Raw genomic sequence first — 19,921 nt, 5'->3', positions numbered from 1 at the left:
TAAGTCCTGCAGTGGATTTACTCCAAAGCTCTTAAGGATGAATATGAAGTCACAGAAGTGAATGGGCCAAGCATGATCCACTTTGTCAGTAGTGTTATACTAGCATAGAGAATGGTACTAAAGGAGTCACAACTTAGGGTGATAAATATAAAAAATATATAGAAGAGGAGAGAGGTGAATTGGACCCACTGCCTATTGGAACATAAGCGTAGGAGGGCAAGCTAATCGGAATCATCCCTGCTATTGCAGGCAACCACATCATATCATCTCTTTCATAAACTGATCAAGCTCCATCTGAAAACTAGTTAGGCTTTGTTGGTCTTGGTTCTGTGTGTGTTTTTCTTCCTTTGACCTTACAAACTCTGCAGCATGAAGCGATTATGAAGTAGAGGGGCACAAAGTTGCTGATATTATTGCAGCGTCTTGTCTGTCCCCAGAAGAGACTGAAAATGGGCTTTTGGAGCCTTTTGGTTCCACCTCAGAAATTTACACAGGCATCTCTTATCAGAAATTGTTCTACTTGCTGAGCGTTCTGATCCTTTTTATGAGTGGATGTAGAGAGCAGCATTCCTATTTTATACAGGACTTCTCTTATTTATCTCATTTGTACACAACTTCTCTAGAGCTAATATATGAATGTAGTAGGATGATACCTATAGGGTGCATGTATACACAGTTCTCCCAACCCCTGCTGCCTGGGCTTAGCAGGAACAATTTGCTCCTGGTCAGCTATGTAACTGTGTGATATGGTGCATTAGCTAATGTGTAGTAAATCTACTATCTGCATTTACAGGTAGTAGAAAACCACTCATTAACCTATTTTAATGCACAGTAGCTGCTGCACATGGTTACATAGTGATGCTTTACCACACAGTAGATTAGTCTACAGTGTAGTAAAACATCTTATGCAGCCACACCCATAATGTATAAGTAAGTGTGTCCCTGTTGATTGGCTACTAGGGCATATTGCAATACATTAACATTATTTATTTCTATAGAAGAATTTGTGTGTGTGATACTAAAATATAAGACAGGCCTTTTTGCTGTAGGACATATTATCAAATATTTTACCCACTGGGTTTTATGCTTAGAGTCTTTCCTTGGGCAGTCAATTTGGATATCTAATTTGGATATTAATCACTTCATGAAGCATTTGGGCAGTCACTGGCAGATCAGGCTACTTGCTTACAATAAGAAATATCACTGCCTGTGAATAGTAGCTACTCCAGTAGTAAGAACAAGAATTTGTGATAAACAGATTTCTCTTTTTAATTTTTCAACAACAATCATCTGGGATCAGGAGAATGAAGAAAATGATAACTGAAGATTAAATAGCTTCAGTTCCTCTAAACAGCCAACAGAAGGAAGGTTTCTTTGGTCTACTGTAATTTAAATGGATCCTTTTTGTTAATAAATGTGTTTGAACTGGGTTTATGGGAATTTTTTGCAAGTTGCAGCATTCTTGTCATCTTATATACAAAACAGGTAACTCTGCCTTGTAAGAGGTATTTTTGTCTGACTGAAGTGACTTGTATTTTCCAACCATGACTAATGTAGGCATAAATAACCAAAGATATATTGTTTCTGTCATATGTTTTTAGAGGAAATGGTTGATGGATAAAATGCAGAAACAATCCTTGGAGTGGTATATGGACCTGAACTCCAATCCCTAAGTGCCCTAATCACTATGTGGAGAGTCATTCTCACTCTTGCTCTTGAGTATGCACGTGTGCTCAACCTCTCATACTCTTTCTCTCAGACACTGAATTTGAAGTACTGCTTCAAAAGGAGGGAGTGAAGATGCTTGTCTCCTAACATCAGAGTGGTTTTTAGCCTGGTGGCTAAGGAACAGTCTATGGAGCTGGGATATGATGGTTTGAATCCCCCTGGGTGAACAAAAGTATTCTATAATTGTATAATAAGAGGGCATCTCTTTCTGTGTTTCTTCAAAGTGGCAGCTACCATTGTGTGGAGCCTGATCTACTACAGGTACTCTGAGGCTGGGTCTACATAAGATGCTGACTGCCCAGTAACGATGCTACTATGCAGTAGTAACAAGCTATCGCGCAGTAGAAATGAGCTGCTGCTCAGTCAGTGTCACCAAAAAACCATTTGGGGATGCTACTGTACAATAACTGAGGTTATTGTGCAGTCATTTAGTACTTGTGTATGCAAGTACTAAATGACTGCTCAGTAACAATTCACAATCAGCATCTTGTGTAGATATGGTGTGAGAGTGCCAAATAAAGGAGCAAGACTTTCAGGGGAGAAAGATGAAGGAACATCTAGTTTCTGGTTCCTGATCAGAGTAGGAACACAGTTATTGGTTTCAATCAGGGTTGGGTGTGAGAGAGGCATGGAGCTGCTCAGCATTGTATAGACAGAGGTATTTCTGATGTGCACAGAAGCAGAATTTCAAGTACCTGGGGTGGTATAATGTTGAAAACTGAGCTGTCTGTGGGGTTTAGGCAGGCAGCCAACTGAGCAGGGGATTTCAACACCACAGTTTGTGAGTAAGGTAGGTTTGGGTCACTTCGGTCCTTTTATGGATCTCTGCCTTAAGCATTTCTGAGAATTTTACAATTTTGGATGATACACATCATTATTCTCCACATTTTTTTTCATTTGGATAAAGAGTTTTTTATAGCATGTTTACTATTAAAGACTTCTATTTATAGTGGAGTGTGTCAGTGATCATAGGGGTTTAGGTTGTAGCTGTGTTGGTCTAAGGACATAGGCAGACAAGGTTCCTTGGGTGAATTTGATATCTTTTATTAGACCAACCCAAATAGTTGAAGAATATTTATTAAGCAAGCTTTCGGGTTCAAAAACCCTTCGTCAGGCTAAGGAAGTTTCAGCAGTTGGTGTGCTCATTCCATCCAGGAAGAGCACACACCAACTGCTGAAACTTCCTTAGCCTGACGAAGGGTTTTTGAACCCGAAAGCTTGTTTAATAAATATTCTCCAACTATTTGGGTTGGTCTAATAAAAGATATCAAATTCACCCAAGGAACCTTGTCTGTCAGTGATCATAGCCACTCTTGGTGACTTTTGTGAAAAATAATAATCATCTCTCTCCTCCACAGAACAAATGGAAATTACCTGTGAAGCCCAAGCTTGCAGTGTAAATGTTCAGCTTGAAGCTGAACATTTCTTAGACACTGGTTTTCTTATAGTTTCTTTCACTAAGTTGTTCAACCTAGATGAAGCCTTAAGTGAATTTTGAAGTAGTAATCTCCTTTATGGGTAAGTCATTACAAGGAGAACATGACAGGCTAGAAAAGCAGTAATTTCAGGAACTGATTTCTTTACAGTTGTTATATTAAGTACTATTGGCGATCATGGTAAATATAATGGTATACCAGCATCCTTTACAAAGCTGTAATGGAAGAGGGTCGCTGGTTATCAACCACAAATGATTTGAGAGAAAGAATAGAAAAAATCTAGTCTTTACAAGACTGTAATCTAGCTATTGATAGTAGCCTAACTCATCTTGCAAAATCTTACTTACCTATTCTGTTGGAGAGTGAATCACTTTCTTACACCTTATGTAGTAAGATGAGGACAGATTCTATTTGACCTATTAGGCACCTAGGTAAACTTATTCCACCCTGTTTAAGTCCCCAAAATCCATTAGCACATCTACTTTTGTAACACAATGTCATTTTACCTGTAAGACTGAATTACAAAAAAAAACAGTAAGGGGGAGGAGGACCCATCTGCCATATGCATGTTTGTTTCAGCGACTTGAGCAGGATAGAAAAGAAATGCCTAAGTCCACTTACGTGCCTAGAAAGGGTGATAGAATCTGGCCCAAGGTGAATTCTATAGAAACGGGGAACAGTTTGTGTCTGGGGTGTTAGTGTTGTGGCAATTTTATTGGTCTTCTACTCTGTGTATAGGTCTAAGTATCATGTCATTTTATCATTGACGTTAAGCCTAAATACTGCTAGTTGGCACTAAGTGTGTTCACATCTCAGTGAAGAGAGAAACATAAGTAATGCTTTCCCCAGTGATCCCCATGATTTGAATCAACACCATGATTCCTGGGTTGGAGAAGCATTTTATTATTTATAAAATTCCCTATGATAATTGAAAGACAAACATGTTTTTGAATCTCCACAAAACAAACTGTTGATTAACCTGTGGCATGGAAGCATAATCTACAGTCAGCCTGTACCTATAGAAAATATTGAGATTCACATACATTTTAAAGTAAAAAAGACAATTATGTACATTTTATCTTATTTTCTACATAACTCAGAAGATAAAATTTTAGTCAATGCTTCTTGAAATGAACCAAAAATCCTCTGGCCAAAATGATGCGAATTTTGTTGGACCATGTTAATGTCAGACCAACTTATTTCCAAGAGCATTTTATTCCCTGCACAATATATTTGAGCAGCAGCAATGTAGTGCTTGTCCTTATTCAAACATGTTACAAAAAATGGGTTTCATTTGCTTAGAGTGCTACAAGGCTTGCCACTCCCAATGCCACAGGGAACTCTTCATAAGAGAGGAGTTCGCTCCCACATGGGTGGATCTAGAATTTTAAAAAGAAGGGTGCAGATGGTATGGCATTTCATCAATAAAACAAAAGATGTATTTTTCTCCAGTTAATAAAAAACAGATACTTTATCAATATGTTAGGGGCTAGCACTATATTGTTTTACATTAAAGCAAAAACAAATAACTGTTGGGTTTTCTAAAGTTAAAAAACCACAACAAATGAGGCGAAAATTGTCAAAATAGACAAAAGATGGCAACATTAGCCCTGTAGTCATTATAGTTAAATATACATCTCTTATTCAGTTTTATAAAACAAAATTGAGCCTTCTTTAGTGTCTTAACAGTGACTCCAATACTTCTCTGTCAGTTGTTTTTACACTTGAGTTAATATTACCATACCACAGTTAAATTTTTCAGCTAGAGCTAAAAATAATCCTTAGAGCTAAGAAATAGAAGAGAAACATTACCAAGAATGGCTAACAGACAAAAAAAAAATTGCCAAAGAAAGGATAGTTTGAATAATGGAACATCAAGACCATTAAAGAGGATAGAAGGTTGTCCACACCTGTGGAGTAGAGAGAGATTAACAGGAATTAGGGAGATGATAAATGAGCCACAAAGTCAGTTGACTCTCTCAACACTTTCCTAATAGAAATGCAGCTGCCCCTCTCAGCAGCTTGTTGTAAAGTTTGGGTGGAGCAGGAATTAAAGGGATCTCAACTGCACCCCTGCAGTCTGCCTTTGCACTCCCCCGAAAGGGCAAAGGGTGCTTTATCTTGTTCAGTCAACTCTCCATTATGTAAACATAACAGCCAAAATTCTTTGACCTGGGGCATGTGTGGATGAAACGGGGCCCCTAAATTGAAGCGGTGGGTTTTAAAAAACAACGCTTCAATTTAGGGCCAATTAAAACCTGCTGACTTACTTGCCTCTCAGGCGGGGAGGGGAGTGCAAGCTGTAGAGCAGGTGGAGCGGTCCCTAGGCTGCAGCGGGGGGGGGGGCTGGTGCTTCCTTTCGCGGCAGTGGTGGCCCCCTTCCACCAGCAGCACCCGTCCACAGGCACCCAGCTCGGATGGTCCCAGGGGTCACTGGAGCCATGGAGGGAAACACTGGCCCCCACGCAGTTCAGGCAGGCACGCAGGCTCCAGGTGGGAAACAAACAAAAAAAAGATCAGGCTCCCCGCTTTTCTTTGGTGGCCTTTCTTGGTTGCTGCCAGGCTGCCTGTAGGGCTTCCTGCAGAGCCCCTGAGTTGCACGGAGCCCTGTGCTTTGCTCTGCAGCTATAGTGGCAGCAAACTAAAACTCCTCAGAGGCCCCAAGTCATTTAAGGCGCATTATGCTGCTGAATTTCCTACAGTGGCTAGAATTAATTCACAATACGCTGCAAAGGCGTACAAACACCGAGACCATTAAAGCATTTACCCCATTTTAAAGTGCCATGCACACATGCTCCTCAATACCAAAATCAAGCACTTATTGGGTTGTGGGATGAATTGGTATGATAGGTGATTTCTCTTAAGGAATGTAAATGTAAATTTGGGTGCTTAATGTTAACCAAAAGTTTCAAACCTGAATTCCAAAATGTTTTAAGTAACTATCTGCCATATTTTGACCTCATGCTTAAGTGCATTGTTTAGGTTTCTATTGGTGATCTGAACATTCATTCTGTGCTTGGCATGAAGAATTGACAAAATAATTGAAAGGAAATAAAATAAGAGGTCTCATCTCAGAATAATCTATCAAATTAAAATATGAATTCCCAATGGCCTCCCTTGTAGAAAAAATGTAATGCATCCTGCCCAGATCGATTTCCACACTGCAGTGCACTCACACTACCAGAAAAAAGACACTGTACATTTGAAAGTATTTTTACATATCACAGTGATTTCTCCTATGCCCACTCTTACCTAGTGTGGTTCTGATGTTTTTTGAAACGTAGAAGATACATAATGTTCCCCTTTTGCATCTGCTCATCCATTTTTGTTATTTCTGCTTGCAAGTTCTTTCATTATGCTTTTTAAAATATTGTCTTAATTGCTTTTCCTTCTCTTGTGTTTATCTGGTTTGTTTTGTGCGTTCACATTTTATTTGTGACTTACCCTGCACCAAAAAAACTAACACTATTATAGGTAACTGCCAATGCTCCCTATACTTATATTTATTATGTGGTCATTATAGCAATTTCTAGAATACCATAAAATGTGCATATGGTATTTTACAAATGTAAAAGTATGATTCTGTACCTGCAAGGCAAGGTTTTTAAGTACTTCCCTATCCACACACAGCTACCTTTATTATCTGTTCTTTTGGTATTAGTTTATAGATGTTTCTTTGTCTGTATACAGAATAGAAATATGTCTCTATATTGTTAGTCTTGCATGAAAATATACCAAGGGACAGGTACATGATTTGTAAAGACTGGTAGTAGAACCAGAAGTCAAATTGGCTCTCCTAATTGCCAGTCTCCTCCTCTGAATACAGACCATCTTAAGCTAAAACTTAAAAAATTAATTATATAAAAAGATGACAACAAATTCTTGAATAAGATGAGACTACTAGTTGTTTTTGTACATAAATAATTCACAATAGTGATGACATGGTAATTTACATTTGTCTGTTCAAGCAAGTGGTAATGAAGTCATAGCCATGTCTTCTGAAACCATCCAAGGATAATATATTTGTAAAAAAAAATGTAAAAAGCAGTGGCAAAACATTTGACAAAAAATCCCATTAGATCCAGTAATATGACACAGGCAGGAAAGGAAACACACTGGGAGATTTGCAAGTGAGTAAAGAAAAATACACATTCACGATATTAATAAAATAGCAAATACTTTGTGGACTGTAAAACAACTTACTTGTTGCACATGGATAAATATGTTAGAGTTGCAAGAGATGGAAAGAGTTAGAGCTCAATTAAAACCGACAGCTGAGCTATGTGAAAATAGATGGCCATATATTATTTTTTTTCCTTTGAATTGATGAAGTGAGAGAGAATGGGTTGTCTTCTAACAATTCATTTATCATGTTGTAAACCAGATACATGTGGATGTAATAATTTGCTGCTATTGAGGTATTACTGATATCTATACCTGACTGTTTGTAGCACAGGATCCTTAATCCTCAGTCAAATATTACAATTAAATAAAAATTGTTGTTTAAACATTGGCTGATGGGCTGTAAGTTTTTTATAATGCATATCATAGTTCTTAGCTTCACCAGTGACTCTTCTATCTGGAGGTGACAGTAAATGGTTCAAGAGAAGAGGTATTTGAGAGTGTTCATGGGAAGAGGTATTTTAGAGTATTGGGAGCTGTAAGAGATCTGGGCATTATTATTCACTAACCAGGTAGCTTGGGAGTGGGGTAATGATACTGGAGCTATTCCAGTTTCTAGCAGGATTGATACTTTCCAACTTATAAATGAAGGCTCAGCTTCAATGCAGTGCATATGACCAGAGTCCAGCCACAATATCTATCCACAGCATTCTCTTGTTAGCCATGTGTGGATATGTCCAGGTATGACAGATTATATACTAAATTGAGCACATCTCACTCTGACTTGTGCTGTGTGTTTACTGCCTTTATAGATTTTGAAAGTGGCATATACCTACATTATCAGCATGTAGGAAATAAGCTCAAAGGGTCATCATCATCATCATTATTATTATTAATTGCATATTTCTAAAGCAGAATGTAACATAAGTAATGGCAGAATACAGTGGCAGAGCATGAACTTAATGTTGTGATACTCATGAAGATCTGACAAAGATATCTTAATGCCTTCCAAGAAACCAGGAGGCAAAGACCTGTCAAATAAAGTGAGCTGTAAAATTAACTTTATCAATGAGGCTAGCTGAACTTGCTTTTGCTGACCTCTATTGTAATGAAACTTCATGTACTGGGAAGTTTTGCCACTGACTTTAATGGGATATAGGTTTGGGCTCATTCTTGAAACCCCAGGTTCCTATTCCGCATTTTAATGAACTTCCACTCCTCATAGCTAGGTACTTGCTGACATTCAGAGGGACAAACTATAGACTCGGAACAGAGCCTGAATCCTGTAATAGCCCTAAGGCCCTCATTCATCAAAACATTTAAGCATGTGTATAACTTGAAGTATGAGAATAGTTCAATGAAATCAGTGAGACTACTTGGATGCTTAAAAAGACTGAAGTCCAAATGAATTTCTTCCTGCAGATGACAGCCACACAACCATTATAACTACCTGGGCTGTACTTCCACTCAGCGGGAGGCAAATAGTACATAGATATAAAGTGGATTTCACTTTATAGAATTGCTGGTTAATAGAACTAGCCACTTATTTGAATCAATATGGGAAAACCAAAACCATTTGTATATTATTACATGTAAAAATCACCCATATTAGAATCAGAGTTTTCGGTTTTTGGAATCATTTCACTGGAGAAAGCTGGGGATTTTGTAGTTTTGTGAGGAGCTCTCTGCAGGCTGGCAGAGTTCCAGCCTGCAAAGGGCTGGGAGGCAGCAGGAGGAAGATGGTCAGGCAGGGGCACCAGGTGCATGGATAGGAGCCTCAAGAGTAGCTTCTGCAGGTAAGTGTGGGGGGTGGGGAATTAAAGCCCGGGAGGGAGGGAGGGAGGGAGGAATTTAGGCATAGGACTGTGTGAAACGGCACCATTCCATTTCGACTTGAGTTTTGAGGGTTCCATGGAACAGCGCTTTGTTTCGAATTTCATTTCGATTTGAAACAGCTGTTCTGTTTTGCTTTGTCGAAACAGTGAGGCTATTTCAATGCTGTTGTGACGTTTCACCCATTAGCTATAATGGGGGAGCTCAAAACAGCCTCTCTCATCTGCCTGCCAGATGAGTGAGGGAAACTGGTGCTGCCGCCTGGGACTGGGGAAGGGAACTGAGCTCAATTGCTCAGTTCCCCTCCCCAGTGCTAGATTGGACTGGGGAAATGAACTCAGCCCAGCTGGGCTGAGATCCCAACCCCAGTCTGATGATCAGGGCTGGGGAAACAAACTCAGCTCAGCTGGGCTGCGTTTATTTCCCCAGCCCCACCATTGCACTGGGGTTGGAAAGTCAGCACAGCTCGGCAGAGTTTGTTTCCCCAGCCCTGGTCATTGGGCTGACTTCCCATCCCCAGCCCAATCAGGACTGGGGAGGAGAACTTAGCGTTCAGGCTCAGTTCTTTTCCCCAACCCGATCACAGCGCTTGGGAGGGGAACTGAGCCCGGGCTCAGTTCCCTTCCCCTCGGCTGTGATCGGCTTCCTGGAGGCCAGCAGTGGGAGACAGGGAAAGCCAGGGCTGCACTCCCAGCTGCTGCTGGGAGCGTAGCCCTGGTTCTCCCCTGTCTCCCACCACCTCACTGCTGGCTTCGAAACTCGAAATGTTTCGAAACTGTAAAAACGTTTTGACTAGTTTTGCTTCGAGGCTGTTTCAAAGCTCTTCATTTCTATTTGATTTCGCTGTTTCAAGCTCAAAATGAGTTGTGTCAGATCAAAACAGTCAGTGAAATTTTGCACAGCCCTATTGGGCAGGGTTGGGGCCCCAGTGGGGAGTGGGACCGGGGTTGTGGGCGGCTCATTCGGGGGCAGAGGGTGGGACCCAGGTTCCCTAGTGATGCACCCCCTGTGTGCACGGTAGCTTTGAGGGGCACAACCTTGCACTGCTGCCCTCACTGTCTATGCCCGCCCCCACCCCATGAAGATCTGGGGGACGTAGGTATCCCCCTGCCCCTCTGGGAATGCATGCCATACTGGGGAGCTGGCCCCACCCCCCTGCCCAAGCCTGCTGAGGGAAGGGAGCTGCAGACCTGGGTCCCTGTCCCCATAGCCCTGGCAGCTGGGGGCCCCCTCCAGCAGAGCTGGGGGGCCAGGGGGCTGTGGGTGGCAGACGAGGGGCACCAGCAGGGCTGTGGAGGCTGGGGGGGGGGGGTGGGAAATGAGAGGCATGAGCAGGGCCAGGGGGCTGTGGGGGAGGAGTGAGTATCTGTGTTCTTAAAAAAGCAGGTCTCCTTTTAATGGAATCAGATGGTTAATAAAATCAAATCACCATTTCCCAAAGTGATTCCAATAAGAGGAATCCATTGTATATGCATACAGCAGGAGATTTCTAGCCACATAAGGCATGCTGCTTTTCCCATGTGCTTGGATGTGGGAAGTTGTATTCCTGTCTGGGTTATCAGCATTTTCCCCTGAACTGGGGAGGATCAGGGAGTAAAACTTCCCCATAGTTACATTCTACTGTGATGATCTTTTGGAATGTAGAAATTATCAGTTACCAAAGAGCATAAAAAAGATGTATCTGTTTTCAGTTTAGCAAAGCAGGAATGGAAGAAGTTACCATAAGTGGGTGGTAGGAAGATTAAGGATGAAACCCTAACTCCATTCTCAACACAGTCACTCTTCACTATGAGTGAAGCACTAACCTTTTAGGGAGCAAGTGCCTTCTGTAATTTAAGAGGGGATGGGGGAAGGATGTGCTATAGAAAGATGAGGATATTTTGCCAGGCACACTCTTTTCCATAATTCTATTTAAAAAGTTAAGTATTTTTGAGAAACAACCACCTTCCTACAAGCATGATCTTGTCCTGTCACATCTATGTTTAGATCACCCCCAGCTGTTGTGTGTGTGTGTGTGTGTGTGAATACATTCATCATGCAGCTTGACTCATTTGCCTTGTGTGCTGCCCACCACTTCATCTCTGCTTTTAACATTCCTAATGTTTTAGCAACTGCAAACCTTGATGAGTAATATGGCTGTGGCATCAATGCAATTATAGACAACTCCACACATTTGTAGTCTCCCCATATGTGTGCCTCCCCATATCCAACATATAATAAGCAAGTTTTTTTATGTACTGCAATACTTGTGCTGTGCAATTAATAATTTTTGAGTTTGTGAAGGATTTCTCTCTTTAGCTCATCAGCAAAGCATGTGCTTGGAAAGTTGGAGACCTATGTTGTAACCCCATCTATTACTTAATCCTTTCCATGTTGGTTGGTGGTATGTTTTGTCAGTGATGGGCTACATTTGAGTGTGTTTGTTTAGTAAAGTTCAAAACTGCTACAGTCCTGATGCTTCAAACTGTTCAAATATCAACTCCAAATTTGAGGGCAGAATGGTCACACACAACATTCAAACAATATGTGGTGTATATTACAACACAAATAGTAGAGGGCATGACTACAGCATAAATGCTGGCATTATAGAAGACCTCAAGAAAACATGAATTGCTCTACACAACAGTTTTTGCTCACCACAAACAGAAATGTTGTTATTCTTCCTGGATTTCAAGATTCCTCATATTAGAAGTGTCACATCTGGTAGTGTTCGAGCTGAGTGAGCAGAAACTTTATTCAAAAGCATTGCTAGAATCCAATTTAAGTGAGCAATAAACTTCAGTCAAGACTTTTAGCTGCGATTGCCATAGGTGAAAAAATGATATCTGTAGCCCGGGTGTACACGAGTATGTACTCTCTTCTCCAATTAAAGGGGAATATTAGCTGGCAGGTGTGCTGTGGATGAAACTGCAGACTACTCACAGTTTCCCTTTGTCCCAAAGGAGCCAGGCCAGGACAATCTGGAACTTAACTATATACCAATTTATTATTATTTACATAAGTGGGTAAAAGATAAACATAAATATAAACCTATGTACAGATATGTATGTATATAAGTATATATTCTGATACATTCTGATATATTCTTATACAACTATAAACCTTATTCTCTATAATGGGTTACCACCACTGGGGTTTCAGATAAGTCACAGGTAAACAAAGGTAAGTAATAGCAAGGGGTCCCAGCGGATCCCCCCAGGCAGGGTTATAGACTCTGTTAAACTACCAATTCACAAATATATTTTGGGTACTTCTATAAGGCGCAATGTTAAAAAATGTAAGGTGCTCTGTCACAAAATGTATAAGACTCATCAGCCTTAGATTAAACTTAACTCTTTAAGCCCCCAGGGCCACAGGCTGATCCCGGTGCGTTGGCTGAACTCCAGCAACCAGTAGAAGGGGGGAGATTCCCCCAGTGCTCTTGCCCTTGGGGCCCGGGCAGGGATGCCACCCAAAATAACCCACCCAGGACGGCCTGGCTGGGGTGTTTCCTCCCCTGTGGAAAAGACTCCTTTCCCTGGGCAACTCATGGCTCTGGAGGGGATCCTGTGGGCGGTCAGCGTTCCCTTGGTCCTGCTGCTCCTCACTTGAGAGGCCTCCAGGGCTAATGGCTTCCCCTTGGGCTGCTGCCCACTGGGGGCCCTGGACACTGTCACATGCACTGGGGGGATCAACCTTTTGTTAGGGGTTAGAGGTCTGGGCCACCTCATGCAGTGCTGGGGCTCGGTCCGCTCCCGGACCCTCTGTGCAGTGTCGTCTGCACAGAGCCATTGGCACTGTGCCAGCAGCTGTAGATCCACGCAGCCTCAAGCAGCTCCAAGGGTCTTGGCTTGTTGTGGACCCACCGTGCAGTGAAGCCTGCACTGAGCCCTGGTCACTTATCAGGTGTTGGAGACCCGAGCCATCTCAAGAGGCTCCCAGGGCCTCAGACCCACCATGCACCCTCCGTGCACAGAAAAAGCCTGGCCACTTGTCAGGAGGATGGGGACCTGAACTGCCCAGTGCAAGTCCCAGGATCCTGGTCCACACCGTGCACCACTTGTGCACCGGGAGCCTGGCCTCAAGGCAGGAGTTGGGACCCGAGCTGCCTTGAATGGCTCCCAGAGTCTGGGCCCCGTGTGCCATGCTGTGCACCAGCTGGGGTTGGAGCATCGGACTGGAGTGGGGAGTCTTCAGGGCTTTTCTGGACACTGGCTCCTCCCACTGGGCAGCTCTTCTTCTGCCCTGCTCTCTTCTCCATCCCTTGATGGGTCTGCCATGTGTTGGGCATGCTGCTTCTTTTATACCTTTCAGAGGCTCCAGCCCCAGATAGCAAACAGACCAATCAGGTTGAAGCAAAGTGCAGGCTTCAACCAGGTCAAGGGCTCTTTGCCTTACCCTGGGTAGGAGCAGGGCAAGCCCATCCCAGCAGTTACCTGATTGGTGGGTGTGTTCCACCAATCACAGTGAAGATTCTCCAAGCCCAGACCAGCGGGGCTGTTATCGGTAAATCTGCCAGATATCAAACAAGATGTAAACATTTGGTTGCTTCATACTGGTATTCCAGAAGCAGTTTCTCAGCTCTCAGACTCATGGGTACAATACACTAGTCCCTGGAGGGGAGTTTCTTACTTGAAATGGATTCTGTTTTTCAGATCCTATTCATTAGGATCCTACTGATCCAATTCTGTTAAAGTTATTGGAAGGGTTAACACTGACTTCAGATTATGGGCAATGGATCTGGCCTCTCCTCAGCACTTCATAAGGACTTCTCCATTTAGAAAAAAAATTCGTATCCTATTTTGATAGCTAAAGAAAGGCATGTTGTACTATTTTCCGCAATATTTCTTGCAGTCTCTGCTCTGCTTGGAAGAAAGTTTTCGTTCCCTTTTTTCCCATAGGGTATGGGAAGTGATCCTATGAAACCAATTTTTCCACATGGAGAGGAACAGACAGTGTTTATACAGGCTTACGGGCAGCAAACCTTTCAGGCGAAAAGGGAAAAGATGGTGCTGTTTTATGTATGAAATGTTCCGGGCTCTAAAGGAAGGGAACTAGGTCATGTAAATAAGCAGTGACCCCCTGACTATGTAGAGGCTCTGCTAAAAAAGGACTTGTTCCTTCATCCCCTTGTTATTTAAGTGGTATAAAAGCCCAATCCTGCAACCTCTTAAGTGGAGAGCTGCTGTTGCAGGAGGTTTGGTTCTGTTTCTGTCAGGACAGGCCCTTAAATCAATTCCACTGCGCCAGATGATATAAAGAGGACTTGCAAAGGGATTTTCTGGATTGGGCCCAAGATCTCTTGTTACTGGACAACTGTTTTGACAGGCCACAATGGTGGCAAGTGGTCTGCAAAGATCACAGGGAAGTAGCAAATGGCAGTTGGTTGTATATTCTGGGCCCTGTAGACACATGAAGATTGGCATGATTGGCACTGCTGAAATCAGAGATGGAAGAAACATAAATAAGGCATCCGTGTGTATTATAGGCAGACAAGTTTCTTTGGGTAAATGTGATATCTTTTATTAGACCAACTAAATAGCTCAAAAACTGTTCTCTGCAAGCTTTTGGGCACAAACACCCTTCTTCAGACACCCTCTCCAATACCTGAGGACAAGGGTGTTTGTGCCTGAAAGCTTGCAAAGAACAATTTTTCCAACTATTTAGTTGGTCTAATAGAAGATGTCACATTTACCCAAAGAACCTTGTTTGCCTATATCCTTAGACCAACAGGGCTACTACCAACAACCCTGTCTGTATTATGTCACTTTAATATAGATGTGTTAAAGTAAGTGCAGTTCTCAAATGCTCACTGCTGGTGCTGCTGATTCAAGCAGGATTATAGCCCATAAACCACGTGAGGAGCTCCAAAGTGGCAGTTTTAAAAATATAGCCTCTGCCTTCAATTGTTTGTGACCCGTGCCCATTTATTATTATTACCCCAGGAATACATTTGCTGAGACTTTTGTGCTGAAGGTGGCAGGTGGTAAAATATCTATCCCCATGTGTGAATTGGTGCATTTGTATCTTCCAGGTGCACCCGGCTTTTAACCCCTTAAGTGTGAAGTTGACCCTCAGGGTAATGTCATAGCTTATGGAGAGTTGGGGGAGACTAAAGAGGAGACTGAGGACAAAATGACAACTAGGATCACAGATTTCTCTCTCTCACACACACACACACACACACACACACACACACAATCTCTCCCTGTCTTCACACAGACACATCTATCTCGCTTGCTCTCTCTCACACACACACCTCTCACCCACTCTCACTCTCTCTGTCGTCACACACTCACTCACACACACAGATCTCTCTCTGTCCCTCTCACACACTCTTATACACCCAGGTGCGTTTCAGTTGCGGTTGGAAGCAAGCATCCGCTTGTGAGGGGTCAGCTGCACTCCTTAGCTCTTAGACCGCACGGGTTAAACACCAGCCGGCTCTAAGGTGCTGCGGAAGAAACAGGTCTGCCCCCTCCCACGCCCGGCGATTGCTGCCTCCCACGCCTCCCCCCGCCCAGCGCCGAGAGCTGTTCGGCTCGTGCTGCTGCAGGGACATTTCGTGCCCCTCCGAACTTGGCGGAGACTCCTGGAGGAAAATCGCATTTGGTGACGAGCGCAAGTGGCATGGGGGTTGGGATGTCTCTCCCCTTCCCAAAGCCCCGCCCGGGGCTTCCCAAAATCCCCAGCCTGATGACCAGCACTTTGGGATCTACCTGCCTTGCACGTGGCTCTTGCCCGGACCTGACCCCCCCTCCCCCCCTCTTCCTCTCCTCCCCTTTTCCTTCGCCTCTCCGCCCTGCCCGGTTTGGTCCCTGCGCCTGGTTTCAGGGCGAGAGGCACAGCAAGGGAGGGGATCCAGGCATGTACTGAGGGGGAGAGGCGCACACTCACTCACACCGTGACACGCACACAAAATCTCTCCCTGTCTTCACACTCACACACGCATCTCTCTCTCACACACACTCGCACCGTGACACACACATTTCTCTCTCGCACACGATCTCTCCCTGTCTTCACACTCGCTCATACACACAGATCTCTCTCTCTCAAACACTCACTCTCACACGCGCGCGAAAGAAGCGTGTGCAGAGATGCCCAAGGGAAAAGGCCGTGATTGAGAGGGAGAGGCAGCCTAAGGGGAAGGACACACACACACTGCACCACACAAGGCACCCGTGCGCCCCGCCAGGCACCCCCCGGCGCTCGAGACAAAGCGGAGCGCCAGCAGGCAGAGGCAGAGGCAGGACCGCGCGGTGCCCGAGTGCGAGACACGCGGCGAAGAACGGGCCGGCGGCCGGAGGCGGCTGCGCACACGGCCCCGCACACACACCTCTCACACGCACGCACGCACGCACACACACACACACACAGCTCTCCGTCTCCGTCTCCCTCACACACAGAGCTCTCTCTCCATCTCACACACACACACACGCCCAAACACAAACATAGATTTCCCTCTCACATCCTGATCTTTCTCACACACAGATCTTTTACATGCACACGGACCTCTGACACACACCTCTCTCTCACACACACGTCGCGCACACATCTCTCTCGCGCACATAACTCGCACAGATCTCTCTCTCTCTTGCACGCCCGCCCACCCCCGACTGCAAGAGCCGGGCGCACCAAGGCTGGCGACAGACACACCTCGGCGCTCGCCACAACAAAGGAGGCTCGCTGCGTGCTCATGGCGACCGAGCGACTTGCACACGCACTGTGATTTCACACACACACATCCCCCCCAGGCACAGAGCCAGCCACCCCCCTTCTCCCGCCAAGTGCCAGGGCAAGAGCCCCGCGCCCTCCGCGCCGCCGGCCGTGCCTCGCTGCCTCTTTCCCCTCGGAGCCGCCTGCACCCCCCAGCCCTGAAAAAATGCCTGCCCGTGCCGCGAGGAGGGGGCACCGGGTCTGTGAATAAGAAGTGAGTACCCTCACAATGGCGCGCGCGCTGCTGCGGGATCCTGCTCCTGCTCCTGCGGCTGCTCCCCGCGCACCGCCCTGCCCTGCCCTGCCCAGCCCTGCCCCTCGCGTCGGCCTGCGCCTTGCCCTTCCCCCGGGAGCGCTGTGGCCGGCCCGGCCCGGCAGAGCCGCCGGCATCCCGGCCACAGCATCTCTGCGACCTGGGGTGGGGGCGGTTCCTGCAGCCTTCTTGACATGGCAGGGGGGTGGTTGGGGTAAGGAGGGGGGATGGAGGAAGGCAGGGGGCTGCCCCCCTATTTTATTCTGGCGAGATGGCGGGGGGCAGAGCATCGCTGGGGGGAGCCGGGCAGCCGGCGCCTCCCTTTGTCAGCCGCAGGCAGCGCTGGGGAAGGGGCAGCTCCTCCACCTCCCTGGGACCAGGGCTTCCTCTCTGAGCCCGTGTGTGTGTGTGTGTGTGTGTGTGTGTGTGTGTGTGTGGCGGGGGGATGTCTGTATGAGGGGTGTGTGTGTGTGTGTGTGTGTGTGTGTGTGTGTATGTGTCTGTGTCCAGGGATGTGTGTGCAGGGATGTCTGTGTGGGGCATATGTATGTGTGGATATGTGTGTGTAGGGATATGTGTGTGGGGGGGGATGTGTGTGCAGGGATGTGTGTGGGGCATATGTGTGTGTGTAGGGATATGTGTGTAGGGGGGATGTGTGTGTATGAGGGATGTGTGGGGGATGCGTGTATGTGTGTGTTGTGAGGGGTATGTGTGAGGGGGATGTATGTGTGCATATGTAGGGATATGTGTGTGTATGTGTGAGGGGATGTGTGTGTGCATGGAGGGATGTGTGTGTGGGGGGGAGGTTTGTGAGGCTCAGCAGAAAGAAGGCAGAAAAGGAGCAGGCTCCTAGCCCACAGCATGAGGCTGGTGGCACCTGAGGGCTGCCCACCTTCCTGAGTTGGGAGGTGGGGATCCCATCTCAGCCTGGGGAAGGCAAGAAGGCAGTGGCCAGGAGATAGATGGTGGGTGGGTTTTTTGCCCACCCCAATACAGCTGTCCAGCCCTCCACAGGGAAAGCAGAGCAAGGAGCAAACAGGCAGTAGCTCGCTCCACAAACAGCCTTCCCTAGCTTGGGTGCACTTGTTCCAAGAGGCAGAAGCAGGAGCCTCAAGCAGTGCAAGTGCTTTGGGCTTCAAAGGGCTGTGTATGTATATATATATGTATATATATATGTGTGCGTGTGTGTATGTGCATATAGGTGTGGATGTGTAACCGTTTAGCTGACACCAGTTGCTGGTTTTGCTATATTTACAGCCAGGCATTCACCCCTTTGCCCTTCATCATCATCTTGGTTATGGCACTGAGGGCTCACCTCTTTTTTTTTCTCTAGGCTTCATCCCATCCTCCACACCTCCATCCCCAGTTCAGGCCTACTGGTTTAATTTCCTAGCTCTCCCCATCTTCCCACTTGTGTTGCTCGTTTTCTTTCGGATGTGAGCTCCTGGAACCCTATAGATTAACCCCCAGTGGGTGCTCAAGACTGCATCCATGTAGTAAATGACTCCCTTCGCAACCCCTATGACACTGGCAGCCTCTAGACACTTGTGGAGAGAGACTCAATTCCACATTTAGATATGGGCTTTGCCAGCAACAGCTGAAAGGGGTACTGCAACCCTCCAAAATATATGGGTAATTGAAAAAATGTTTTTAAATATAACTTCTACAGTCAGTGTTGCTGCAGTCTTTCCACAGGAAGCCTTTATTGGTACTGGCTGTAGATTATTCCGTGTGTAATCACTTGTGATCACATCAGTTATGGGGATACTTGATAACAGTCACAGCTGACCACTGCTCTCCCAGGGAGCTTCTTGTAGCTGCAAACAATAAAATATCCTTTTACAGGAGATTGACTTTTCCAATGAGTACACGCATTTTAGTCAATACTTAATCAGCACTTTCGAACTCCTAGGATTAACAGCGCATGGCTTTTTATGGTCACACGTGTGGAGACTTTGGAAGTAAACATGCACATACTTGAATGAGCCACTTTTCAGAGTGCAGAACTCTGGATGAGTAAGGCTTAAGGAAAGGTTCCTATTTTTCTGGTAACGGCCAAGCGCTGAACTGAAATGTAGCTTGGAAACCTTATTAGCTATGTATAAGATAGTGGAGGGTGTGCAGAATTTCTCTTGAAAAATATCCTCTTGTATTCATGCAGAGGTAAACAAGAGAGTTAGGAAAAAGACTGCATTTTAGAACCATACTCCTAGGGGATGTATAAAAGATCCACATAGAGGAAACAATGTGCACATCTATATGAATATAGGTAAATATATGAATTGCATAATTTTATTCCTAAGAACAGTTCTGCAGGATTGTACCATGGGGTGCACGTGAAATGCCTAACATAGCTGCCTCTGAACTCTATTTTGACTTCTTAGAATCTTTGTAGCCCTCTGGAAAGAGGAGAACATGGCTAAACAAACTCTGACCAACAGTGAAAATTAACTTCTTTTCTCTTTTATTAGTGGCGGCACCTGACTTGCTGGATCCCAAAGCTGCCACTCAGAACTCCAAGCCCAGGCTGTCATTTTCTACAAAGCCTACAGTGCTCTCTTCCCGGGAGGAAAGTGATTCAACCATTAATGTTATGAAATGGAAGACAGTATCAACAATTTTTCTGGTAGTAGTTGTGTATTTAATAATTGGAGCTACTGTCTTTAAAGCCCTGGAGCAGCCTCATGAAACTTCTCAGAGAACCACCATTGTGATTCAGAAGCAGACGTTTGTTTCGCAGCATTCCTGTGTGAATGTATCTGAGCTTGATGAACTGATTCAGGTAATCCATGCAAAATAGTATATTGTTATCAGGTTTTAAAGGAGCTTCTTTTTTTATATAACAGTGGTTCTA

General features: G+C 45.0%; 1 protein-coding gene and 1 long non-coding RNA gene across 3 annotated transcripts in view; one reads left to right on the top strand and one right to left on the bottom strand.

Moving 5' to 3' along the window:
• The window catches only part of KCNK2 (potassium two pore domain channel subfamily K member 2), a 230,111-nt gene that overhangs the window by 67,579 nt on the left and 142,611 nt on the right, over nucleotides 1-19,921 (top strand). Inside the window, exons 1-2 of one of the 2 annotated variants that reach the window (XM_019483180.2) lie at nucleotides 15,638-17,028; nucleotides 19,539-19,849. In XM_019483180.2, the coding sequence (XP_019338725.1) occupies nucleotide 17,028; nucleotides 19,539-19,849 (312 nt within the window). In that variant the 5' untranslated portion in view covers nucleotides 15,638-17,027. Of the gene's footprint in view, nucleotides 1-15,637; nucleotides 17,029-19,538; nucleotides 19,850-19,921 lie in introns of those variants that run through there. The other variant, XM_059717798.1, reaches the window with a different exon arrangement.
• On the bottom strand, nucleotides 12,087-17,106 carry LOC109282154 (uncharacterized). The gene is made up of 2 exons (XR_002089041.1): nucleotides 17,037-17,106; nucleotides 12,087-13,610 (listed from the first exon to the last, which is right to left on the bottom strand). It is a non-coding gene; the product is annotated as an uncharacterized LOC109282154 (long non-coding RNA).

The sequence above is a fragment of the Alligator mississippiensis genome, chromosome 1, assembly GCF_030867095.1.
Source record: "Alligator mississippiensis isolate rAllMis1 chromosome 1, rAllMis1, whole genome shotgun sequence".
Classification (NCBI taxonomy): Eukaryota; Metazoa; Chordata; order Crocodylia; family Alligatoridae; genus Alligator; species Alligator mississippiensis.
Note: the sequence above shows the minus strand (reverse complement) of the source record. Positions and strands in the feature narration are given on the sequence as shown.